This window comes from Sinohyriopsis cumingii, chromosome 16, assembly GCF_028554795.1.
Source record: "Sinohyriopsis cumingii isolate HCF-2022 chromosome 16, ASM2855479v2, whole genome shotgun sequence".
Taxonomy (NCBI): Eukaryota; Metazoa; Mollusca; class Bivalvia; order Unionida; family Unionidae; genus Sinohyriopsis; species Sinohyriopsis cumingii.
In genome coordinates, this window is record NC_142976.1 from 61911185 (window position 1) to 61936168 (window position 24984).

The 24984-nt window shown below is 34.9% G+C and overlaps 1 protein-coding gene across 3 annotated transcripts in view; it reads right to left on the bottom strand.

Moving 5' to 3' along the window:
* LOC149780550 (solute carrier family 12 member 4-like) overlaps window positions 1–24984 on the bottom strand; it is a 241300-nt gene that overhangs the window by 118240 nt on the left and 98076 nt on the right. For all 3 annotated transcript variants that reach the window (XM_089937582.1, XM_089937580.1, XM_089937583.1), the window contains 3 exons: window positions 21991–22076; window positions 16750–16854; window positions 3715–3858 (listed from right to left, as the gene is read on the bottom strand). In XM_089937582.1, coding sequence (XP_089793708.1) covers window positions 3715–3858; window positions 16750–16854; window positions 21991–22076 — 335 coding nt within the window. The remainder of the gene's footprint in view (window positions 1–3714; window positions 3859–16749; window positions 16855–21990; window positions 22077–24984) is intronic.

Sequence of the window (24984 nt, forward strand, 5' to 3'; positions counted from 1 at the left end):
TTGCTAAAATTGAGCAATATCAGAACTGGACCTGAAGAAGAAAAAAAACCTCTGAAAAGACACATCTATATATAATAGGCAGTTCATGTACTAAACGCATCCAATTATGTATAAGGTTTGCAAAGCTAATGAGGTTACAAAAAGTGGGATTGGATAAGCAGAATAGACAGTCATGATTCTTCTCCTGCATCTTGATGAGAGGCCATAACAAGTTTTATGACAGGAAACCACATCCTGGTGTGGGGGTCATAACAAGATTTGATAAAAGAAAATTAAAACAGTAAGATTCAAATTGTACACTTTTCATTTATTTCTGCGAAAAGCTTGTTCTTGCAAGAACAATAATGTTAAAGGATAAAATGGGAAAATGTCCAAGTAACTTATCACCTGACTGACTGAAAAAGCAAATTTAAAAAATAGTTTCAATTGGTCAAATGCTGGCAATGAATCAATATACCAACAAACCAGTAAAGATTACACAGTAAATTACACATGAATATGATATCCAGTAAGTATTCTTAACTGTATTTGTCCAATAAGAAATTAATAAATTCCATCAATAGCTTGACTTTAAACAAATTATGCTACAAAATCCCCAAAGTAAACAAAAACAGACAGCTGCTTTCTGTATGAATCAGTCAGGAAGTAAACATAATCAACTATGTCAAGTCTACATTTCTTAGTCCAAGTTTCCCATCTGTTGGCATAACTATGTCAAGTCTACATTTCTTAGTCTAAGTTTCCCATCTGTTGGCAGAACTATGTAAAGTCTACATTTCTTAGTCCAAGTTTCCCATCTGTTGGCATAACTATGTCAAGTCTACATTTCTTAGTCTAAGTTTCCCATCTGTTGGCATAACTATGTCAAGTCTACATTTCTTAGTCTAAGTTTCCCATCTGTTGGCATAACTATGTCAAGTCTACATTTCTTAGTCTAAGTTTCCCATCTGTTGGCACAACTAAAGATGCAGCTAGTATGTACATGTTATCTATCATTATACATGTCATACTTGATGTGAGCCACCAATACACAGACCTATCGAATGAAGTCAATGATGATATAATGTTAAAATTATGAACAGCTTTTATTCGTATCTATTTCAAACACAACATTTATTTTTATTTTTCTGTCAATTGTTTATTAATGACATTTGATAGCTTTGGTTATCTGGATGTGTAAGTCTACTGAAAAAAGAGGCAATGCATCTCTGACCTATTGTAACTGAGGGAATATCTGAAGCTATGACTTCTAAAAAGTATGCAACAGTTTTTCCTCACATTTTTAAAAACATTTTTAGAATCAATTTATTCACCAGTTCCTTATTACCAGTATCTGAATATATAGTTACCACACTGAATTGTAGCCATTGGTTGTAAATTCTATAATGAAAATGAGATATTCTACCAACATCGGCAGTTCCATAGAAAAGTACTAACCTCCACATCATAATGTTTTTTGATGGGGATTACCATTTAAACATGACGGAAATTATGACTGCATCTGACTCAAAATTTTTCAATGAAATTGCACAGCATTCAGCTGCAAGATGTAACTTGCACTTGATTAAGATTAATTACAATCAGGTTAATTATAGTCATTATTAATCTAATTGGATAAAGCCATTTTCCTCAGTTAAAGTCAATTATTGTTAAGCTTGAACAAATATGAATGCCCCATTCACACAAAATGAAAATATACCAAACAATAATGTTTTGGTTAATATATGTGATTACCATGCTTTATAGAGACATCTCTTCTGGAAATTCAAACACTTTTCAAGGACAACTATTTATTTTATTTATTTTTCAAGCACTATGATTAACTGTATCTATACACAGAAAAATATTGATTATAGTGTGAAACAGTCCATAAAATTTCAGACTTGAGTAATGCATTTCATTCTTAGGCAAAAACTCTCAATAATATTTTGCTTGCTTATTCCAGTGATGGCACTGTAGCTGAAGGGGCTTGAAGGCAGTGAAGTAGAAGTGCAATCTAATCTACATCATACGCCTGGAAGTTAGTCTTATTTGTCCAAGTTTTAGACTCATTGAGTTTTTCATGTTTAAGGAAAGAATATCTTAAATTTATTTCATTCTTTCTTTGTGATTTTCACTCTCGCCTTGGGACTTCTGATCACAAATTTTAAGTATGGCACAATTTTCAAAAAATACTTCTTGTTGTCGGAAATCAAAACCATTTCCATTATGCCATTTCCAACTGAGTGTAAATACTGACAGCTTTTCAATTGATTCTGGTGCTGCTGCTGCTGGCAGTGCCAAAAAAACAAATGCAAACAAGGAAAATTATTTCAGCCATTAATACTGGATCCATAATATCCCTTTTCACTGTTTGCATGCAACAGACTGGTTTCTTGAGACCTGTATACTGACAGCTTGATATAATGAATAGTTAGAGTGTGGTGGGGAGGGCACTCAAACTGTTCTTACAATACTTGTATGATAGCTAACTGTCCTGGTTAATTAGTGTTGAATTCTATTTTATTTTGTATAATGCTTTTAATATAGTCACAATAAAATGACAAGGATTTGCAAAGAGCATATTTCATATTAAGAAATGGGACAAATTCAGCAAAATCTGGAAGGGCTTAACATTGTTATAGTACTATCTCTGTAAATATTAAAATTTAAAATTTAAATTAAATTAAAATCACAAAATGTCATTTGTATTCATCCAGATATTTATGTGTGAATACAAAAACAACAATCAGTGTATCCCCTACGGGCACAAGACTGAGAGTCAAAAATCACCTTGGTGTCAAAACTGGGGGTCAGACTGAGTAAAAAACAAACTTCGGTACCAAACATGTGGTTCAAGTTAAAAATTTGGGGGTCTCTGAAGAGCAAATGAGGGTAAAGGGAAACACAGTAATAATGACAATAAATGGATGCACAGGTAGGATGAAAACATGAATGCCTTTATTCTCAGAGGAACAGAAGAATCAGAGAAGTAAAAAAGAAATTTTACATGATTATGCTGGTTTGGAATGCCATTTTGTAATATCACTAGTTTAGTTAACATCATTATTTTGTGTTGTGCTTGAGTACTTTTTTGTGTTTAAAACATTATAGTATTTCATGGACATAAATGATATATGAAAAAAACTGATCATACAAAAATGAAAATGAAGGTTTTGCTTTGTGTGCAAACATCTGCCAGGGCAATGGGGAAAGAATCTGGTTGAAACTTTTCCTTCATACTTCAGCAATCTGACAGTTCATGTAGAGCCAACTCTGTGACAAATCCCTACATACAAACTCCAATGGTTTTATTGATGTCAACTTGTTCAACAAAAGCCCCCTTAAGAATGGTTGTTGGTTTTAATTTTTAACAGCACTTTTCAACTTTATTTTACAACATGAAGTCAAACAAATGTTAGCTGAACGCCTTTCCCATGGACACACTGAGGGAGCTGACCCAGATGGCTTGTAAATATATTGAACCCATTATCTATTGAGCTACCATGACACTCCTGAAATGGGAGCTGCAGTGGTACAGTGGTTTAAAAAGGATGTCAAACTTGCCACAGAATGGCAATGGCATTAAATCCCACCACTGTAATCAGCCTGGGTTGGCTACAATGGTGTGTCCTCAGGTAACTCACTTTACCCAAACTAAATGACCTACTTGTGTTGCTGTGCCCTAATATGCCAACCAACAACCATCCCTTGACTGGACAACTTCTTTCTTACTGTGCAGCAACAAATGAAGACAATGAAGAACCCTTCCAGAGCTCCAGCCATTCCAACAATCCAGGGCATACGGATGAACAGAAGCACTCCAAATATGTTCTGTACTGTAGGTAAAAAAACGCCCAGAATGGTCCCAAGCTTAGCCTGTAAAAATAAAAATATTATATGGAATATCTAAAACGTCTCTGAAATAAGTGTCGCAAGCATTAACATATGTTCTAAACATTTGAAGCAAACATAAAATCTAATGACTGCCAAGGAACAAAATATGACAAAATCTCTCCTCAAGGCAAAAGAAATCTACATACTGTCTAACTGTTATGATTGTTCGATGTTTACAGTTTTATAGGTGGTTACTGAATATATGATGTAAAATAAATAAATCTAATCTTGATGACCGTCAGAAAATGTCCCTTCTTCCTCATTTTGAGACCAAAATTTTAGAGTGAATCTGAAGTATTCATGACATTCAGGATGAATCACATGTAGGGCTAATACATTTTATGAAATTCAGATAATCAGTGCACAAATCAAGTTAACAGGGCCATAGTAACAAAAGACAAAATAAACCCTAATTCTACTACAGCACACCTCCACCACCATGATCAAACTGAGTCTGTAGTCAAACAACAATGAAATGAATGATTACATGGCTTACTTATACATTGGTTGTAGTAGTCTTCAGAAGCCACTTATAAAGGTTACAATGGTTGTAGTAGTCTCCTGAAGCCACTAAAAATGTTAATTGTTAGTCTCCAGACATCATTATAAAGGTTAATTGTAGTAGTCTCCAGAAGCCATTATACAGGTTAATTGTACTAGTCTCCAGAAGCCAATATAAAGGTTTATTGTAGTAGTCTCCAGAAGCCACTATAAAGGTTACAATGGTTGTAGTAGTCTCCTGAAGCCACTATAAAGGTTAACTGTAGTAGTCTCCAGAGGCCACTATAAAGGTTAATTATGATAATCATAAATTCTGAGCCAGTAGCTTCTTGTAGGTCGGTGGTTCTTTCCAGGGTTTTCCCGGGTTCCTCCTCCACCATTAATACTGGCATCTATGTATAGCCTATCGTGTGCTGAAAAATGGAGTTAAACCCTACAACAACAACAACATAAATTCTGACTAAAGCTGATCTTCTTGAGAACAAAATGTTGGCCTCTTTTCTAATTAATTTTTTCTTCAATTTTTTATTTTTATATTTTAACTTTTAATCTTTTAAAATGTAAAACTTTAAAGTTTAATCAGCACTGCATATACTCGACATACCATAATGTGTTGTCATACCATTAAACAACATACACATATACATACATATATGCATACATACACATACAAACATAAACACCCTCCCACACATATATATACATACACCCCCATATATATAGATACATAGATACACACACACACACACACACACATATATATATATATATATATATATATATATATATATATATATATATATATATATATATATATATATATATATATATATACATATACATACATACATACATACACACATCGTGTCATGGGATCAGTGGCATAACAAAAACTTCTGCCCCCCTTTCCCTTGCAAAACTTAATTCAGACGGGAAATTTGAGCAGTTGTAGGGGTTTACATTGCAGCTACTATGCCAGTAAATAACCTCATTTAAGTCAAATTAATAAGTAAGAAAATTCATTTCTCCTATATTAAAATTGAGGTGTTATTATAAGTTGATAAAGTCAAGAGAATCAACTGATATTTTTGAATTATTAAAAAAACTGCTTCTAGTTATAAACTATTTACTGGGAGAAAGACACAGGCTTGAGTAAAGTCTTGAGTGACAGTAGTTGAAGCATAGTTCACAAATCAATACTTTCAGTTCCATTAATTAATCACTGTTGCCTCACACCGAAAGCATGCAGCCTTCTCCTTCCCATCACAGTTAACCCGATTAGGATAACCTATCACTATATACAACGTACAGATATTAAATATGGAAAGTTTACCACTGAATAAACATTTTTCTTTCTACTTTCAACAGTACTGGTCATAAATTGCTGCATAGAGCATTGAAAAATCTATGTGGTTGGGAGTTAAACACGGATAATTAATCTATGCTGGTAAAGCGTAACTGATCGGCAACAGATCTTCTTTGATTTTATGCATTAGTACTAATGGAGATACATCCAATTATAAACTTTCATGATTTTAAAAGCCACTGTTACATAAACAATAGGACAGGGAAATATCTTTTTATAATCAGGATGTTGGACTTATCAAGAGATGAATCCCAGTTAAGTTTCATTATTCCAGGTATAGCAGTACCTCACAGTGACCTTGTTGTAAGGGTGTGATACTAACAGAGATGGAAGCAATCACCAAATGTCATGATTTTAGGTAAACAATTCTAGGTACAATAGTATTTATACAGGGTGCCAAAAAACCTAATGTGGTCATAAGCTAAATGCAAAACCTTAAGCATGAAATGTGGGGCAGAGTGAACTACTTTTGTGATGAGGGAGTAATACTTATCAAGATGCATCCCCTCACCAAGTTTCATGAATTATGTACATGTATATCAATATACAAAACAGGTGAAAAAAAATCTTCTGGGTCACAAGTTAAATGTAAAAATTTAATGAAAGACAGTAAAATGTTTAATGTAGGTCAGTCACCATCTTTTGCTGTATGGGTGTGGTACTAATAGAGAAACATATTCACATAGCTGGATGATTCTAACATTAGCAGCATTTGTGAAATAAACTTAAAACAATATGGAAACATGTCAGTGAAGCATGAAATATGGGGCACAGTGAACTACTTTTGTGATGAGGGCATAGTACTCATTAACATGCATCTCCTTACCAAATTTCAGTATTTAAAGAGTGTGCAAACTAAGCTAAATGTAAAATCTTACACAAAAATATACAACTAAAATCTATGTACAAAGTTAGCTCCTCTTAGCCCCACTGCCAGAGGGTAGGTGCTCCCACTTCAAATTGTTCTCTAGGACCTAAGAAAAAAGATTGATTGGGATGCTGTGAACCTGTGCACATCTATATGCTTTTATCTGTTTCGATGTCATTACCAATGCTTGGGTTAGTACAAAAGCTGTCCTTTACTTCATCAGACCACAACTGGCGGAGTTATGTAAGGCATTCTACTTTAAAGATCACTGTCATCACACCTACTTCCATCTGTCTGGGTTCGAGTCTCAGCAGGACCAATATGGATATGTCACAAAGCTTGTCAGTTGCTTCCCATGGGGTTTTCACCAGGTTCTTCCTTCACCGAACATACTGGTTTCCAGGTTCAAAAATGGCTTTAGAGTTTAAACCCATAAAACCAAACCAAACCTTTAACTGGTACAGTTGAGCTAAATTGAGCATAACTCTTTCAATATAATAATTTGTCAACACATATTCTGATGATGATCATAATATGGAAAAAGTTTCACAGCAATCTACTGAAAACTGTAAAAGCACAAACTTCTGTCTCATACTGTACTCCATCCAGCTCTAATTAAAAAAGGGCAATAACTCTTACAACATTGCTCGTGCACAGTGTAAATATACTCATCTTTGTATGATTACCATAACATGTACCAATTTTCAAAGTGATCAATCAATATTTATGGACTAGATGTATTTACAAATTTCTGTCACTCTTTTTTTAGCTGCAAGAAAAAAGGGCAGTAACTCTAACATAAATTGCAAAATGTCAATAATTTGTTAAAGTATGCAACTTAAATGATGGATATTAAACATATAATGTTTTATGGTGATCCAATGAAAATTGTTAGACTAGATGTACTCAGAATATTTGGTCATACAATGCTTTCAGGTGCACAACAGAAAGGGCAATAACTCCAACAAAAATAACAGAAGCAAAATCTTCTGATAATGACCATAACATTTACCAAGTTTCCATTAGAAACTGTGATACTGGATGTGTTTACAAGATGTCATGCACAGGATTCAGCCACAAAAGAGAAATCACTTCTCCCTAAACTTTGTGCCTAAACTGACTGTGAGAATCCAAAAGAAGATTCTTTAATTTAAAAAAAAATGTTGGTACAGCCTTCAGTTTCAGATTTTAACAGTTTATCTTTGCACTTTTTAAACATGTTTAAGAATCAATTTTTTCCCAACTCCAGACTAACAGAATTTCTTTGGTACAGTATCTGAATATATATTTAGCCTACCGACCAGTGGCCATTGTGTTGAAATCCTATCATGTAAATGAGGCATTATACTACCCCCACCCACCCCAAAATCAATCATCACCACCACCACACCAGTTCAGAAAAGTGATGACCTCTACTTTAAAAAGACATGTCTTTTGATGGGGATTACAATATAAATGTGTCAGAAGAATGACCTAATCTGACTAATGTGTGTGTGATTTGGATTTTTAACATAGCTTTAACAATTTTTCAGTCATATCACTACAGTGTCTGCATAGTGCCAGTTTATAGTGATGTCCAGCACTGGGGCATCATGCCGCAGACATTATCCTGACACAAGGCCAACCAGTCCTAACACTAACCTCTTAATGCTGGGTGCCTAGCGAGGCAGCTGTTAGTACCGTTTTTATAAGTCTTTGGTATTACTTGGCCAGGGTTCAAACCCACAACTTCCCTCATCTGAGGTGGACTCTAACCACTAGGCCACCAGAGCAGTTGAATTTTTCAATGAAACTGCTGAGCTTTCGGTTACAAGATGTACTTGAGTTTAAGATGTTTCATGATCAAGATAATTAAATTCCTTATTGATAAAGCTGATTTCCTCAATTAGTGCTAAGTTTGAACAAATATGAACCTCTACTTCACAAAAAATGAAAATATATTTTATAAAAAGAATGTACTTGTTAAAACATGCTATGATCATTATTTTTTACAGACACCTCATTTGGAAATTCAAACACTTTTCAAGAGCGAATATTTAATTTTTCAAGCACTATGATTAGCTGTGTCTATACACAAGAACAATATTGATTATAATGTGTACAGTCATTAAAATTTCCGATTTAAGTAAATGCATTTCATTCTAAATTGTTTTTGGCTTGCTTAGGCCTAGTTGATGCCACTGTAGCTACAGGGCTTGGAGGCACTATGGTAGGAGTGCAGTCATATAATCTACATGAGCTTGGCAAGTCTTATTTGCCTGAGTTTCAGACTCACTGAGTTTTTCATGTTTAAGGAAAAAAATATTCTAAATTCATATGTTGTTGATTTTTCATTTTTTGCTTCATTCTTATCTTGGGACTTCAGATCACAAATTTTAAGAATGGCCAAGTTTCATAAATTGCTATTTGTGGCTGGAAATGTAAACCATTTTCACTATGATGTTTCTGACTGAATGTAAATACTGACAGCTTTTCAACTGATTCTTGTGCAGCTGCTGGCAATGTCAAGAAAACTAACTGGCAAACAAGAAAAATTATTTCAGTCAATTATATGGGATCCAAAATCTTCCATTTTACAGCTCTAAGGCATTAGACTGGTTCCTGCAGACACTGGTATGGCAATCTTAATACGATAAGCAGATGTTAAAAGATTTTCCAAATTGTTGGGCGGTAACACTGCCGTCATCTTCACTTAGAATCAACAGCATATCATCAGAACCACTTTAGTGAAAATAATATGTCAATACAAAGACCCTGCTAATAACAAATAACATGGCTATCATTATGAGCACCATTTTTATTTAGAACCAACTGTATACACAGGAACCTTTTTTTTTTAAATTGACAATCAGATGGTATGACTATTTGCTCAGAAGAATGTGCAATGCATGTACCAAGACTGGCATAACTTCACCATAATGGTCATACTAAATGTCATAGGGGCACCATTACACTTAAGACCAAGCAGACATCATTAGTTAGTGACAACTCATATCAACCCATTTGCAACAACAAGACTGTCAATATGGCCACCAAATTAAATGTCATCAGGACCATTTTTGTTTAAGAACAAACAGACATTATAAGAAGTAATTTGGTGAAGAAAACAAACATTTCAAAACAACCAACAAAACAGTCAAGCACTGGTTTATTGTAAACAATTTGAACATCATCTAGCAAAAGATGATCAGTGCATTTCCAAAATGGCACACCACCATTACACCTAAATACAGAATTGTCAAAAGCAAGAGAAACCCGACAATAAGCATGACTCTAACAATTTAAGTAAAATCAAAAAGCTATATATTTTTCTAAAGTGTAAATTTAAGAAACACTAATAGTTCTGTGAATTGAATCCCAAATATTCTAACTAACCTATCACAAATCCAAAAGTACAGAATGTTCCAAATGAATTCCAATAGTCGTGAATGTCCAAATGTACCACAATGATGTAACCCATAATATATAAGTATACATATGGAAAAATAATAAAAAGCGATCCAACAATGTAGATATATGTACAAACTCTGGTACCACCATATATTTGAAAAGAATTACATAGACAGCGACTGGAAAACATTTGCACATTTTTTAAGCAAGCACAAAATATATACTTTAAGTGTACTTATTTTTTTCACAGCTTTAAACAATAAATAACAACTAAAAAAAGATTAAGATCATTCAAAGGCTGGTCCTAACATGAAAACCCTGCAGCAACATGACAACACAGACACACATAGCATACATCGGACAATAGGACTGATCCCTGGTAAGGATCACATAAAACAAAAAGAAGTAACATGGAAACCAGCCCAAAGACTTTATGTCTATGGATGGAAGTACATGTCATCCCAAATTAAATTAAACGTTTTTGGATAAAGGGGAGGAAAATATAGGGACCTTCTAACAGGGACCATATGAGTATGAACCATCAAAAAATTCATGAACATAAATAATATCAGCAAACCCATCAAAAAAGAAATATCCAAAGAAAATTTAGCATCAAAATTTGTTTTGATTTTTACACAAAAATACAAACATATCATGGGCGAATCAGACACATAAAAGCATTTAATATTTTATGAAACTTGAGGGAGGACACTTCTATTTTTTCAAAGGCCTATAGCTTAACATAGCTAAAGGACAGAGAACTGCCCTCAAATAAAAACTGATGTAACCAAGAATGTCTTTGAATAACTTTACAATAGTCCCAAAATATTGTGTTAATCCTGCCAATGAGCAATTCAGTAATTCCAATATACAATTTAAATAACTCCTCTCATGAGCACTTTAGTAATTCCAATGAATGATTTAAATAATTCCTCTCAAATTAAATCTGAAAACAACTGCAAACTCTAATCACAGATTTCCAAAGACTGATATGAAACAGAAATGAAAAAATTTATAGACAAAGCATCAAAGATGCAAAAGAATGTTCTGGAATTCTCTAGATATGAGTCATTTCTAACTGAAAAATTCCATCAACTCGTACACAAGTTTGATTCTAGAATACTCTGAACTCAAAAAGCCATGTCAACATCTTATTTACTACTAATATTCATGGATAAAAGTTAGCTATGTAAACATGCTATAAGCAAATGCCCATTATCTTCATGTACAATCAAATGCCCATTATCTTCAAGTACAATCTACAATCAAGGCAAAATGTTAAGCACACAATATAGATATACCATATATTCCCCAATTAATGCCAACACTCTAATTACCAGACCCTCCCCATTTTTAAGAGCACAAAATTGTACAAATGCAGTGTTAAGACCTGTACATTTCAATACCCAACTTCTTCAGATCCATGATTACAACCAATTACTACAGCAATCACAGTTGATCACACTGTTACAATCAATGTATAAATTATTAGAGTCACAGGTATTCATGTAGTGTTAGACACAATGCAATAGCTGGGTGGCAAATTTGAAGACATATCTGTCCTACTTCAACCAGCTGCTGAGTGAGCAATTGTGTTGACTGATTAAGAACTTAAACTGTGCTGATATTTACAATGACTAAATTCAGTGGCAGAAAGATCCCCATATATCCATGTGGTCATTATAATAGTACATCAAAACATAAACTTTAACTTTCATTATTGTGCCTTAATAAACACTCCCCATTTGGAAAATATGATACCCTGGGGTGGGGTGGGGCATTAATTAGAGAATATATGATACATAAGTCTATGATGCAATGTACTAAATAGTATTATGACTTTATCATCTTAAAATAAGTAATAGAAAAGAGTAAGAAGCAACAAGCTTTGTAAAATTCAACAAAATAATTTATTTTCAAAGAATACAAGTGAAAATGTAATACAAAAATAACTTACGGTATTGCAAATGAAATCCCAAATAATCCTATAATTTGTAACACAAGTCCTATTGATCAAAGTTCTGAATAAAATTTAGTGGTATTCTGAAATAAATCCAATGCTGGAAGTGTTGATATACCTGTAGTGGCTCATGTCATTATGATGTGTCAAAAGTCTTTGATATATCACAATAATATAATCCAAGAATATATCCTTATTTGAATTTCACTATAAATCCAAGTCTCTATTTCCAATAATGTTATTTTGGAGCACTTTGTATTTCCAGAGAAGAAAAACTTGAATTAAATAAATTGAATAAATAAATTCCAGCCCAAATGAAACACTGGACACAACATTAATTCTGCCTCAAGATCTTATATCATGAATGAATAACTTCTAGACAGACAAGGTTATGTAGTCCCCTACTTGACATCAGGTCACAATTAGCATTTTTTTAACAAAAACTATTACCTAATGGAGAATTTCATTCTGGAAGGTTCCAAATGTTTATAAGATAAATCTTAGTTATAATTATAGGTCTGTTACTAAATTTATAATAAACAACATTGTAAACACAATGTCCTTGACTCAACCAAGAAAATAATCGTAAAAGTTATCTATACTCAGAGTAAAAATATTAGCTTAAAGAATTTACAAAAAGGATAAACAATTCAGGTCAGGTGAAAAATAAACTTGATTTTAGACAAGGTCAAGTCCAAAACTCAATTTTTCATACCATACAATGAATTAAACCTCCCCCCCCCCCAACAAAAATAATAAACAATGCAAATTAAATGTACATAACAATAGCATCCAATTACAAGGGTTGCAGAACTAAGGAAGCGATAAGAAGTGCAAACCAATGGGCAGACAGATGGAAAAGGTAATTTACTATAGGGTACTAGTGATGTATGTCCCTTTGCGTAAGGGGTCAAGAGTCATTCAGAATAGAACTACATCATACTCAATGGGATGTTCATTCATATTTATCACAACAAATTAATTAAGAAAACAAAATACAATAATCTATTTGGTCTCAATTTACAGCAGACATAGAATTTTATAAAAACATCTAAAACCTGCATTATTTACACATTAAATCATCAAAATATCTTTCCAATGGAAGCTGTTTTACTCCAAAATAACCTCTGATCTTTAGAGCTCTTCACGCACAGAAAGTAACACTGCGAGTGATGTGTCAATACATACATGTATATTACTTTGGATTCACTTATTTTCACAGGATTCAATTTTTGGGGTTTTGTAAAAGAAAACTACATTTTATAGTTACTAAATTTTAGGATTGGGGAAGGAGTCAGTCTTATATATTTCCACAGGAAAAGTATATTGTGTCTTTAAAGTCAAAGTTTGAGATGACCCAAAAATTCCCCCCAAAAACTGGCATCCCCAAAAAATAGTGCCATGAAAAGATCAAAATCTCACTGAAGGTTAGCTACACTGACAGGATACAGGTCAGCTCTTTATAATGCAGTAGTCAGGGTCCAGCACAATCAAATGTGTTATGAACAAAAACACATTATACTGAGTACAGTGATATATTATGGCCACTGTCAAGTTTTGTTTTTAATAATAGGTTTTTGAAAGGAAATGAAGAAATAAGATTGAAAGGAAATCAAGAAAGTAGACAAAGTTTAACCTAGTTTTCTTTCAATCCTTATTTATATACTTTGGCATGATTTTGGTCACGAGGTCCATATTAGTAATACGTTATATCCAGAAATGCACTATAATGAGGCACGTTATAATAGAGGACAGCTGTATATGTAGGTACCACACCATTATTATCAAACATGCTTTAGTGGCTACCGATACTACAGCAACTTTTATTTTAATGAATTTCTAACAAACTGTGAAAAAACTGTCAATAATTTTATTATTGATGTCATCTTCAGTATTTTTTATTTATTATTATTTCTTCTTCTGAAGGTTAAATTTATTTTGTAATATATTAAGTTGTACTCTTATGGATTATTTAACTTTAATTATAAATGCCAACTTCGCCATAATTATTCTATTTAAGCAACATTTTTATAAGATTTAAATTTTAATGGGAGCTTACAATAGATGCATTGTAAGTGGTTTCATATTTGAAAGTGCTGAATTGAGGTTTATTATTTCAATGACAAAATTCTTCTTTTTTATAATTGAGAGAGAGGGAGAGAGAGAGAAAGTTGGATTATGCCGCATGCTTGTCATAAGAACAAGGTTAAACTATCCACATAATACCATCTCAGTATGAATGTCTTAATGTATGGCATATCGAACACATGCCTTAAAAAACAAAAAAGGTTGATGCTATGACTATTCTAGCAGTTAAGTATCTAATTCAGCTGCGAAAATAATCTGTCTATTTGAATGAATAAAGACTCTACTACTTAGCTTGCAATAGCTACAACATTTCACCTGGCTGACTGCTCTGTCATGCTGCCTGTACATGTCAAGCTATGCATCTTGTAACCTTTGGCTTGTGTATACACAGTGGAATCATTTTCTAGGGCATTCCTGCTCATGTCAAGCTATGCATGTTGTAACCTTCCACTGTTTGCATACACAGCGTAATCATTTTCTATGGCATTCCTGTACATGTCAAACTATGCATCTTGTAACCTTCAGCTGTGTGTATACAGAGCGTAATCATTTTCTAGGGCATTCCTGTACATGTCAAGCTATGCATCTTGTAACCTTTAGCTGTGTGTATATACAGTGGAATCATTTTCTAGGGCATTCCTGTACATGTCAAACTATGCATCTTGTAACCTTCCACTGTTTGTATACACAGTGTAATCATTTTCTATGGCATTCCTGTACATGTCAAGCTATGCATGTTGTAACCTTCCACTGTTTGTATACACAATGTAATCATTTACTAGGGCGTTCCTGTACACGTCAAGCTATGCATCTTGTCACCTTTGGCTGTGTGTATACAGAGCGTAATCATTTTCTAGGGCATTCCTGTACATGTCAAGCTATGCATCTTGTAACCTTTAGCTGTGTGTATATACAGTGGAATCATTTTCTAGGGCATTCCTGTACATGTCAAACTATGCATCTTGTAACCTTTGGCTGTGTGTATACACAGTGGAATCATTTTCTAGGGCATTCCTGTACATGTCAAGCTATGCATCTTGTAACCTTTGGCTGTGTGTATATACAGTGGAATCATTTTCTAGGGCATTCCTGTACACATCAAGCTATGCATCTTGTAATCTTCGGCTGTGTGTATACACAGTGGAATCATTTTCTAGGGCATTCCTGTACATGTCAAGCTATGCATCTTGTCACCTTCAGCTGTGTGTGTACAGAGCATAATCATTTTCTAGGGCATTCCTGTACACGTCAAGCTATGCATCTTGTAACCTTCAGCATTTTCTAGGGCACTTAACATGACACAATGAACATAATTAGCAGGGATTTGGATCTTGGCTCCTGTCATAAGAATTGCATGTGTGAGCCATCATTTTTGAAGAGGTGTCAGGTTTGTACTTTGTGAATAGTGTAAGATTGATGTGGATTGCTCAAAATGTATAAAATTGTATCAAATGTATCAAAATGTATCAAATGAAGTAAAGTCTCAGATTTGTACCTCTTAGCATTCTATCCATTTTCATTACCAAGAGGTTGCAGATAATAAAGCAAGTGATCGAGCAACAGTGTCTGTGTATGTGAAAGAGAGAGGGATATGAGATGAAAGCAAAAATCATAAGAGTTAAAAGAAGCCAAACTTTTACAGACATAATAACATTTAATAATGTTATATAAAGCATGTAACAGGATTCACATAATTTCCAGTTTTAAAATGTAAAGTCATGTTGTAATGTCACTGCAATATCAGTCAAAAGCACGTATTTTTAGTACCAATATGGAACCTTCTCTCAATTATTTACAATCTTTTGGCAACTTTCTGGAAATAACTTGTCATTTTCAGCATTGCGGAAGCATATGATCTTCTAGCTACCTTTCATGACATCAAGTATCATTGATGCCACTGGCAGTTGCATTCAGATCTGTTGATTTCGCGGTTTACTGTCATTTTAGCATGTCTGATCTCTGCGGTATTACTTATGTTTGTATAATGAGAACTTATAAGAAGAATATATGTGTGTGTGTGTGGTTTGGATTTCTAACATAGCTTTAACAATTTTTCAGTCATATCGCTATGATGTCTGCAGTGTGACAGTTTATAGTGATGTCTAGCACTGGGACATCATGCCGTAGACATGCAGCATTATGTCCCACCCAGTCACATTATCCTGACACCAGGCCGACCAGTCCTAGCACTAACCTCTTAATGCTGAGCGCCAAACTATAACAAGAAAAAAAATAGAGTAGAGCCCCTCTATATTAATATAATTAATGTAAACAGAACCTTTGTTTGTTTCATCAGATTTTTGTGTCATAAATCATGACAACGTTCTCATTTTCTAAAATTAATTTCAGAAATTTCTCAATTAATTCAAGATGAGAAACTGGCCTGAACTACAAAAGCCTGAAAGACAATCACAGCCACGGCCCCCAACAATCACAATAATAGTATTATTTTCTCCAAATTTGCTTTGTCGATTAAACAAGTCTCAAAACACAGCGAGTTTCCAACATTTACAAAGACAGCTAACTCTTCTAGCATACATGCATGTGATGGGACACTATTTATGACCTTGTTGGTTTGTGTTTCTTATGACAAGCTTCAACTCCATGAAACTGACAAAACTTATAATTTAAGAACACGGTGTAAATATTAAATTTAATATGGCATATACTGACACTTTATGGAATTCTAAGGTAACTTACCTTTGAAACAGTTTTACCCTGTGGGGTTGTTGAAACTATCGTGGCATCATAGTTGGCAATATGGTTGAGGAAGCGAGATAATCTACCCCTCTGGGTGAGATCATCCTGAAATGACAAAATTGGTTTCTTTAAAACATCTGTTATGCAAACAAAGATTCAGAATAATTTAAAATATTTACAAACAAGATCTTCAAATCTACCTTATTGTCTGTCAAAGCAGCACTACACTGCTAATGTTCTGAGTATCGCTATGCGATGAATGTTCAAATTATCACTATGCTATGATTGCTACAAGTAATTTTATGCTATGATTGCTCCAAGTATCACTATGCTATGATTGCTCCAAGTATCACTATGCTACTAATATTCAAAGGATCACTATGCAGTGAATGCTAAAAGTATAAATATGCTGCTAATAATCAAGTATCACTATGCAGTGAATGCTAAAAGTATAAATATGCTGCTAATGTTCAAAGTATCACTATGCAGTGAATGCTAAAGTATAAATATGCTGCTAATTTAATCAAGTATCACTATGCAGTGAATGCTCAAAGTATAAATATGCTGCTAATGTTCAAAGTATCACTATGTAGTGAATGCTAAAAGTATAAATATGCTGCTAATGTTCAAAGTATCACTATGCAGTGAATGCTAAAAGTATAAATATGCTGCTAATTTTCAAAGTATCACTATGCAGTGAATGCTAAAAGTATAAATATGCTGCTAATAATCAAGTATCACTATGCAGTGAATGCTCAAAGTATAAATATGCTGCTAATGTTCAAAGTATCACTATGCAGTGAATGCTAAAAGTATAAATATGTTGCTAATAATCATGTATCACTATGCAGTGAATGCTCAAAGTATAAATATGCTGCTAATGTTCAAAGTATCACTATGATGATTTGATCAAAATATCACTATGCTGTGAATGCTCAAACAAAAAGAAAACATACTCAAAATATTGTCTTGCATAATTAGGGAAATATGGTATATTAAACAGGACCAAAGAAATTAACTAAAACTGTGCGACACTGATAATCCTCTTTTTATGACAAATACCAATATCCCTATAAAAATTTAATCTGAATTTGAAAGGTTTTATGCCTTTTTGTTCATTATCTCCTAATAGAGAACTGATTAAACAATTCTAAAAATTTACGAAGTTACTCAGTAATTACCTTCTGTGACCATTTTTGTTGTTGTCTGAAATACTACAAAAAAGCCATAACTATATCAATGGAGATAATCAATGTTCAGTTCCTCTCAGGTTAAAAGACCTAAATAATGTCACTTTCAATAGCTAGACACACTTTGAAAGACCAAAAAGGCCAACAGAGCTAAATATGAATATAAACTAACTAAATAGGTGCCTATTAGCAGAAATAAAGACTATTCTTAGTAACAAGGAGTAGACATACCAAAGGTTATGAGGTGGAAAATCACTCCAAGCTAAAGCAAGGTTTCAGTACATATATTCATCAAAAATATGCTACAGTGCCCTTGAATGGTATGAAAATGTGTTCACATTCAGAAAATCTCATGCTTTGTATTGCATATTCCTACCGCCCCTACATACCCTCCCACCAACAGTGACCAATGGGCAGTAATGCAAAATCAGTCATTTATATGATAAGTATATCCATACAAATTGTAGGCAGAAATTATTTTAAAATGTCATTGTAATTCAAATTTTTATACATATGACCCTTAACCCCCATCCTAGTTACCCCAGGAGCTGGAGCCAAGGCTGTGTGAACAATCAACAGCAGATGGCTACCCCAAAGGCAATATAACTGCAAAGTTACCACAACTTTTCCCACCAGGAGATAATGGTAAGAGACAGGTAGATGGAGGGTATCCCAATATTTCCCACTAAGAGAAGGTAAGGTAATGGTGTGTGTGTGTGATCTGGATTTTTAACATAGCTTTAACAATTTTTCAGTCATACTGCTACAATATCTGCAGTGTGACAGTTTAGTGATGTCAAGCACTGGGGCAACATGCCACAGACATGTAGCATAATGTCCCACCCAGTCACATTATCCTGACACCAGGCTGACCAGTTCTAACACTAACTTCTTAATGCTGAGTGCCAAGTGAGGCAGCTGTTAGTACCATTATTATAAGTCTTTGGCATGAGTCGGCTGGGGATTGAACCCATGACCTACCACATCCAAGGTGGATGCTCTAACCACAAGACCACCGGAGCGGTCTTAAGGTAATGGTAAAGACATGGTAATGGAAAGATGGGTGAACTAATTGAGGAGATATGGTAATGACCAGATGGGTGAACTGATGGAGGAGATAATGTAATGACCAGATGAGGAGTATCAAAATATTCCTGGCTAAGATAATATATGGTAATGGACAGATGGGTGAGCTGATAGAGGAGGATGGTAATGGACAGATGGGTGAACTGATTGAAGAGACGTGGTAATAGACTGATTGGTGAACTGATGAAGGAGATATGGTAATGGACAGATGGGTGATTTGAGAGAAGAGACCTTGTAAGAGACAGACTGGTGAACTGATGCAGGAGATAATTAAATGGACAGATGGGTTAACTGATATAGGATATAATGAAATAGAGAGATGGGTGAACTAATGAAGATAATCAAATGAATAGCCAAAGAGTATCACAATATTCCCCACTAGGAGACATGGTAATGGACAGATGGGTGAAGTGATGGAGGAGACATGATAATGGACAGATGGGTGAACTGATGGAGGAGATATGCTAATGGACAGATGGGTGAACTGATGGAGGAGACATGATAATGGACAGATGGGTGAACTGATGGAGGAGACATGATAATGGACATAATGGACAGATGGGTGAACTGACTGAGGAGACATGATAATGGACAGATGGGTGAACTGATGGAGGAGACATGATAATACACAGATGGATGAACTGATGGAGGAGACATGGTAATGGACAGATGGGTGAACTGATACAGGAGACATGGTAAAGAACAGATGTGTTAACTGATGAAGGAGACATGATAATGGACAGATGGGTGAACTGATGGAGGAGACATGATAATAGACAGATGGGTGAACTGATGGAGGAGACATGATAATGGACAGATGGGTGAACTGATGGAGGAGACATGATAATGGACAGATGGGTGAACTGATGGAGGAGACATGATAATGGACAGATGGGTGAACTAATGGAGGGTATCACAATATTCCCTACTAAGCATAGAGACAATAAAACTGAACATGCCAGCAACCATTCACAATTGATTTATTGAAGCTGGAATACTTAAGCAAAATGGACAACTTCAGCAGCAGCAGTCTGACACTGATGATGACTACAAAGATAATGACAATTTGGGAAACATGCAGATTACTGAAGCATGTTTTACAACAGTAATAGACATTTTCTATGACAATGAGTCAGACCAGAGCATTGATGGATTTGACAGCAATTTCAGCAGTAGGGATAAAATTTTAGAATAAACATTTGTTATGTTTCTTTCAATATTTCTGTTAAAATGCCAATGGGTTGGATGCTAGAATAGCATTAGTGAAGAATATTGGTGATGTTAACTTCCCGGTATCGATTTTTTTCATGCTAGTCTTATATTGTTGTTCTGTTTAACATAAAAAAGCATTTAAAAATCACAAATCGCACGAATTATATCTGTAAAACTTTCAAAATGAGCTGATGACTAAAAGCTGTGTGAAAAAGAATTGATATAGCCCACCTACTGAGATACCCCACATGGAGTGTGAATAGCCCACCTACTGAGATACCCCACATGGAGTGTGAGTAGCCCACCTACTGAGATACCCCACATGGAGTGTGAGCAGCCCACCTACTGAGATACCCCACATGGAGTGTGAGTAGCCCACCTACTGAGATACCCCACATGGAGTGTGAGTGATGTTAAAATCCTGTACAACCGCTGGACATATGAATGGTTTGCACACAATAACATTAGTTCAACATTACAGACTTGGACCATAGTTTGTGGTGTATATAAACTAGGGGTAAGAAATGTTCAAAATGATTTATGGCAAGCATTATGAGAATCTATCAGAGGGGTTAGGAAATTAAATCGAAAGACTTGAACTAAAACCTTCACCAATTGTTGCTGATGAAAACACTGTTGCTACTGGTGCCAGAAATATGACTGCAATATGTCATGTTCCCACTAAGCTAGCTCAGCATTATTTTCCTCTGTCAAGCATAATGACCTTGACCTCTGAATGCAAATCAATGTGTGGTAATGGTACATGATGGGGAACTTCAGTTATTGTGCAGGAATGAATAAGGAATAGGTGGATGGATGGTCAGGCAAATGGACATCATAAATAAAATATTTTGCCTTATGGTAGACATAAAAAATTGAAATGGCACCTCAACAGATGTCATTTTCTGACAGATGAAGTCCATTCAAATATGGTGTTCTCTTCTTGAATAACCATTTTACAAAAAATTTGTCCCATATTTTTAATGGATAGGTGATAATGTAATATCTGTGAGTCAATCTGTTATCAAATTTCCTCTTAAGGTATTAATTGGAACGGTGGAAACATGTACCTTGTACATATGGTAACCATCTGAACCAGAAGAGAATAGTATTTCATGGCATCCTACAATTAGGTTATATTAAATATATTAAAATTTCTGAATTAAAATGACATTCTTGAACAGTTTTGACTGTATATACTGCAGTCAAAGAAGAAAGACAAATCATATATGAAACAATTTTTTTGGCTATGAACCTCAAGCCACTATTGTTCATGGAAGTGGGTAAAGAAAAAAAGAATGCAATGAAAAGTTCCGAATTTTGTGATGGCAACATAGTGAAGCTGTTTTTGCTCTACTTTATTTGACACAAATACAGGAATAATAACAAATAATTACAGTCACACATCTATTAATGTATAAATGTATATACTTGCATATAAGTCAAATCTAATTGGAAACAACATATATTAAGATCTGCCATCGCATAATGCACAAGATCAGAGTCTATGTTGTTTGTACTATTGATTACTCCTAACAAACTGCACAGACCAAGATCAGCTGGCACAGTATGATACAGCAGATTTGGATCTGTGCAGCTAGCAAGTAGGTCTTGACTTGTAGGTGAGTACATATGATATTCTGATCACAATAACTGTTGAAGCATTTGAGGTCTCTTAGTTAACTAAATGCTGAAGCACTTAAGGTCTCAGTTAATTAAAAGTTGATTAATGAGTTAAATTGGGCAAAGTTACCTCATACAATGCCATATTATTGCTGATGGAATTTTCCTCAGCCTCTGCAAATGGTTCATTGTCCTTGTGCCTTGATGTATCATCTCCTGCAGAAGATGAAAAAAGGAAAATTCAAATATTTTTTGACATGTACATATTCTTAGTGAACATGCTCTATTTAACAGTGAAAGTTTATGTACATAGATTTAAATACACACTAAATGTCAATCACAAGCTGTAGAGTACTGTTGAAATAAGGTGCTCTTTGCCTTTTTTCAGTTTTTATTTTGCAAACAATAAGACCTGATCACCATTTTATAAAGCTGGCTCCAAAAAAACACCAAAATCAAACAATAGCATATTTTTACAAAACGTGCTCAAGGAAAAATGAGGATAAGCAGCATATATTTTATGCAAACAAATCTGCTGAAAGAACATCAAGAAATATTTTTTAATGCATTCAAATTATGTAAGATGATATAATTTTACGCATTCAGTCCAAATTTGTCAGTGTACTATTCTTGCTGTAAACACATACCATAATTTAACATGGCACATTTGATCAACAAAAACTATGCTACTAGGCCCAGTCTCAGATGTTTCATATACATTTGAAATGATAGAACTTGATGACTTTAAGAACACTCACAGAAACAAAGCCATAAATCTAAATGCACCCTGAATTAATTTGGGTTACTAAGCCATTTTATGCATTTCATTCAGAGGACATAATTCCTATTTTGATGATTAAGTCTAAGCTTGTGTTTTGCAATGTTTACAATCTGGCTGAATGTCAGAAAACAAAATTAGTTCTACAGCACCATTCCAAAAAAAGCAAATCAAAAGTTATTGTGGCTCTTCTGAAGTATTCCCAGTCATCAGCGGAGTCAAACAAGGCTGTGTCCTTGCGCCGACGCTCTTTGCCATCTTCTTCTCCATGCTTCTCCAGTATGCATTCAAGGACTGCAGCGAGGGAGTGTACATCCATACCAGGGCTGACGGCAAGCTGTTCAACATTGCCTGTCTCCATACTAAGACTAAAGTCACAGAGGTACTCATCCGTGAATTGCTCTTTGCCAACAATGCAGCCTTGACATCACACACGGAAGATGGACTGTAGCAGCTGGTATGCCACCTCTCCCATGCTTGTAAGGAATCTGGACTGACCATCAGTTTGAAGAAAACGAACGTCATGACGCAGGACGCAGACTCCCCTCCCTCTGTCACCATCGATGGGTACAACTTGGAAGTTGTCAAGAACTTCACATACCTCAGGTCTAACAGCTCCAGCTCACTCTCCATTGATTCTGAGGTGAACGGCAGGATTGCCAAGGCAGCAGCAGTGATGGCCAGACTTAATCAGAGAGTCTGGAACAACCCCAACCTCACAGAGAAGACCAAACTGCGTGTCTATCAAGCTTGCGTACTCAGCTCACTTCTCTACAGCAGCGAAACATGGACCACCTATGCAAGACACGAGAGGAAACTCAACAGCTTCCACCTGAGATGTCTGCGGCGCATTCTGCACATCCAGTGGCAGGACAAAGTACCCAACACAGAGGTTCTAGAACGCGCCAACATGAACAGCGTGTTCTCCATTCTCAGCAAGAGGCGCCTTCGCTGGCTTGGCCATGTCAAGAGAATGGACCCAGGTCGCATTCCCAAGGACCTGTTATATGGGGAGTTAGCAGAAGGTGCACGACCAACTGGACGACCACATCTGTACTACAAAGATGTTTGCAAGAAGGATATGAAGACGGCAAACATTAATGTCAACGACTGGGAAAGCTGTGCAAACAACCGTTCCAGCTGGCGTTTAGCTATCAGGCAGGGAGTTCAAAATGCAGAGGAAGAGAGAAGAATAAAACAGGCTGAAAAGAGAGCTAGAAAGAAGGATAAACAAAAGCTTATTTTGGAGCTACGCCATCGTCTCCTGTAGATGGACGGATGCCAATAAAATGAACATAAATCCCGTCCTGGTCTGTACTGATAATAAATCATAGAAAACTTACAAGTGTTACAAAATGACCTAAAGACGAATGAATTAGTTACATTTTTCATACTGCCCAGTGAGCTGTTTGACAAGGATTATTTTGGGAACCTACAAGGTCTTCCCCAAGTTTTCAGAATATTTTTTATGGAAATTGAATCACATGTTCACTGCATCTACAAGTACAAAAGTAACAGATAAAACATCTAACTAGTATGCCACTAAAGCAAAGGGACACTACTCCATCTGGTAACCACTCTATGTAAATTATTATTTTCGATCCACTCAGTTTTATCTATTTGATTACTTCTCATTCATCAATTAAGAAATAAAAGCAAATAATAAAAATTGTATGTGCAAACTTTGGAACATATTATTTAGCTTGAACCTTCTTTATTCCCTGATGTAAACTCAAGGATTTCTGGGAAAGTTTCAAAGAGTTTTTCAACAACAATTTTTACAATGATACAATGAACTTCTTCAAAATTCAAGGTTTCTCAGATGAGAAAAGGAAGTTGGAGACGATTCAATTCCTTCTGACTACATTTAAATGTCCAAGCTAACTCATGAGATTTTCTTTCATTCTCCATTTATCTTCACAAATATAATGAGTTTCTCTCTGAAATTTTTTAACATGATTTCAATTCATTTCTGCAATTGTAAGATATATGAACAAGAGCGGTTTGTTTAATAGATTTCTATGCACATAAATATAATTATTGTACAGAAAATACTTTTCTTCTTTCAGTGACCTTGACCTTCAACATTTTGACCCCAAAATCAATAGCTTTCTTCCTTATCGCAAATGAAAGCCATCCATAAAGTTTGGTTGCAGTCTGTGATTTAGAACTAACGTTACTTTGCAGACCCATTTTCTTCTTTCAGCCATAATGAAAATGACCACTGACCTTTAGACTTCTTCTTGACCTCAAGAGCAAGTAATCTGCAGAGTTTGGCCAAGGTACAACTTAATGTTATTTGTGCTAACATGTTCTATTTTCAATAACAGTGACCTCAACTTTAGA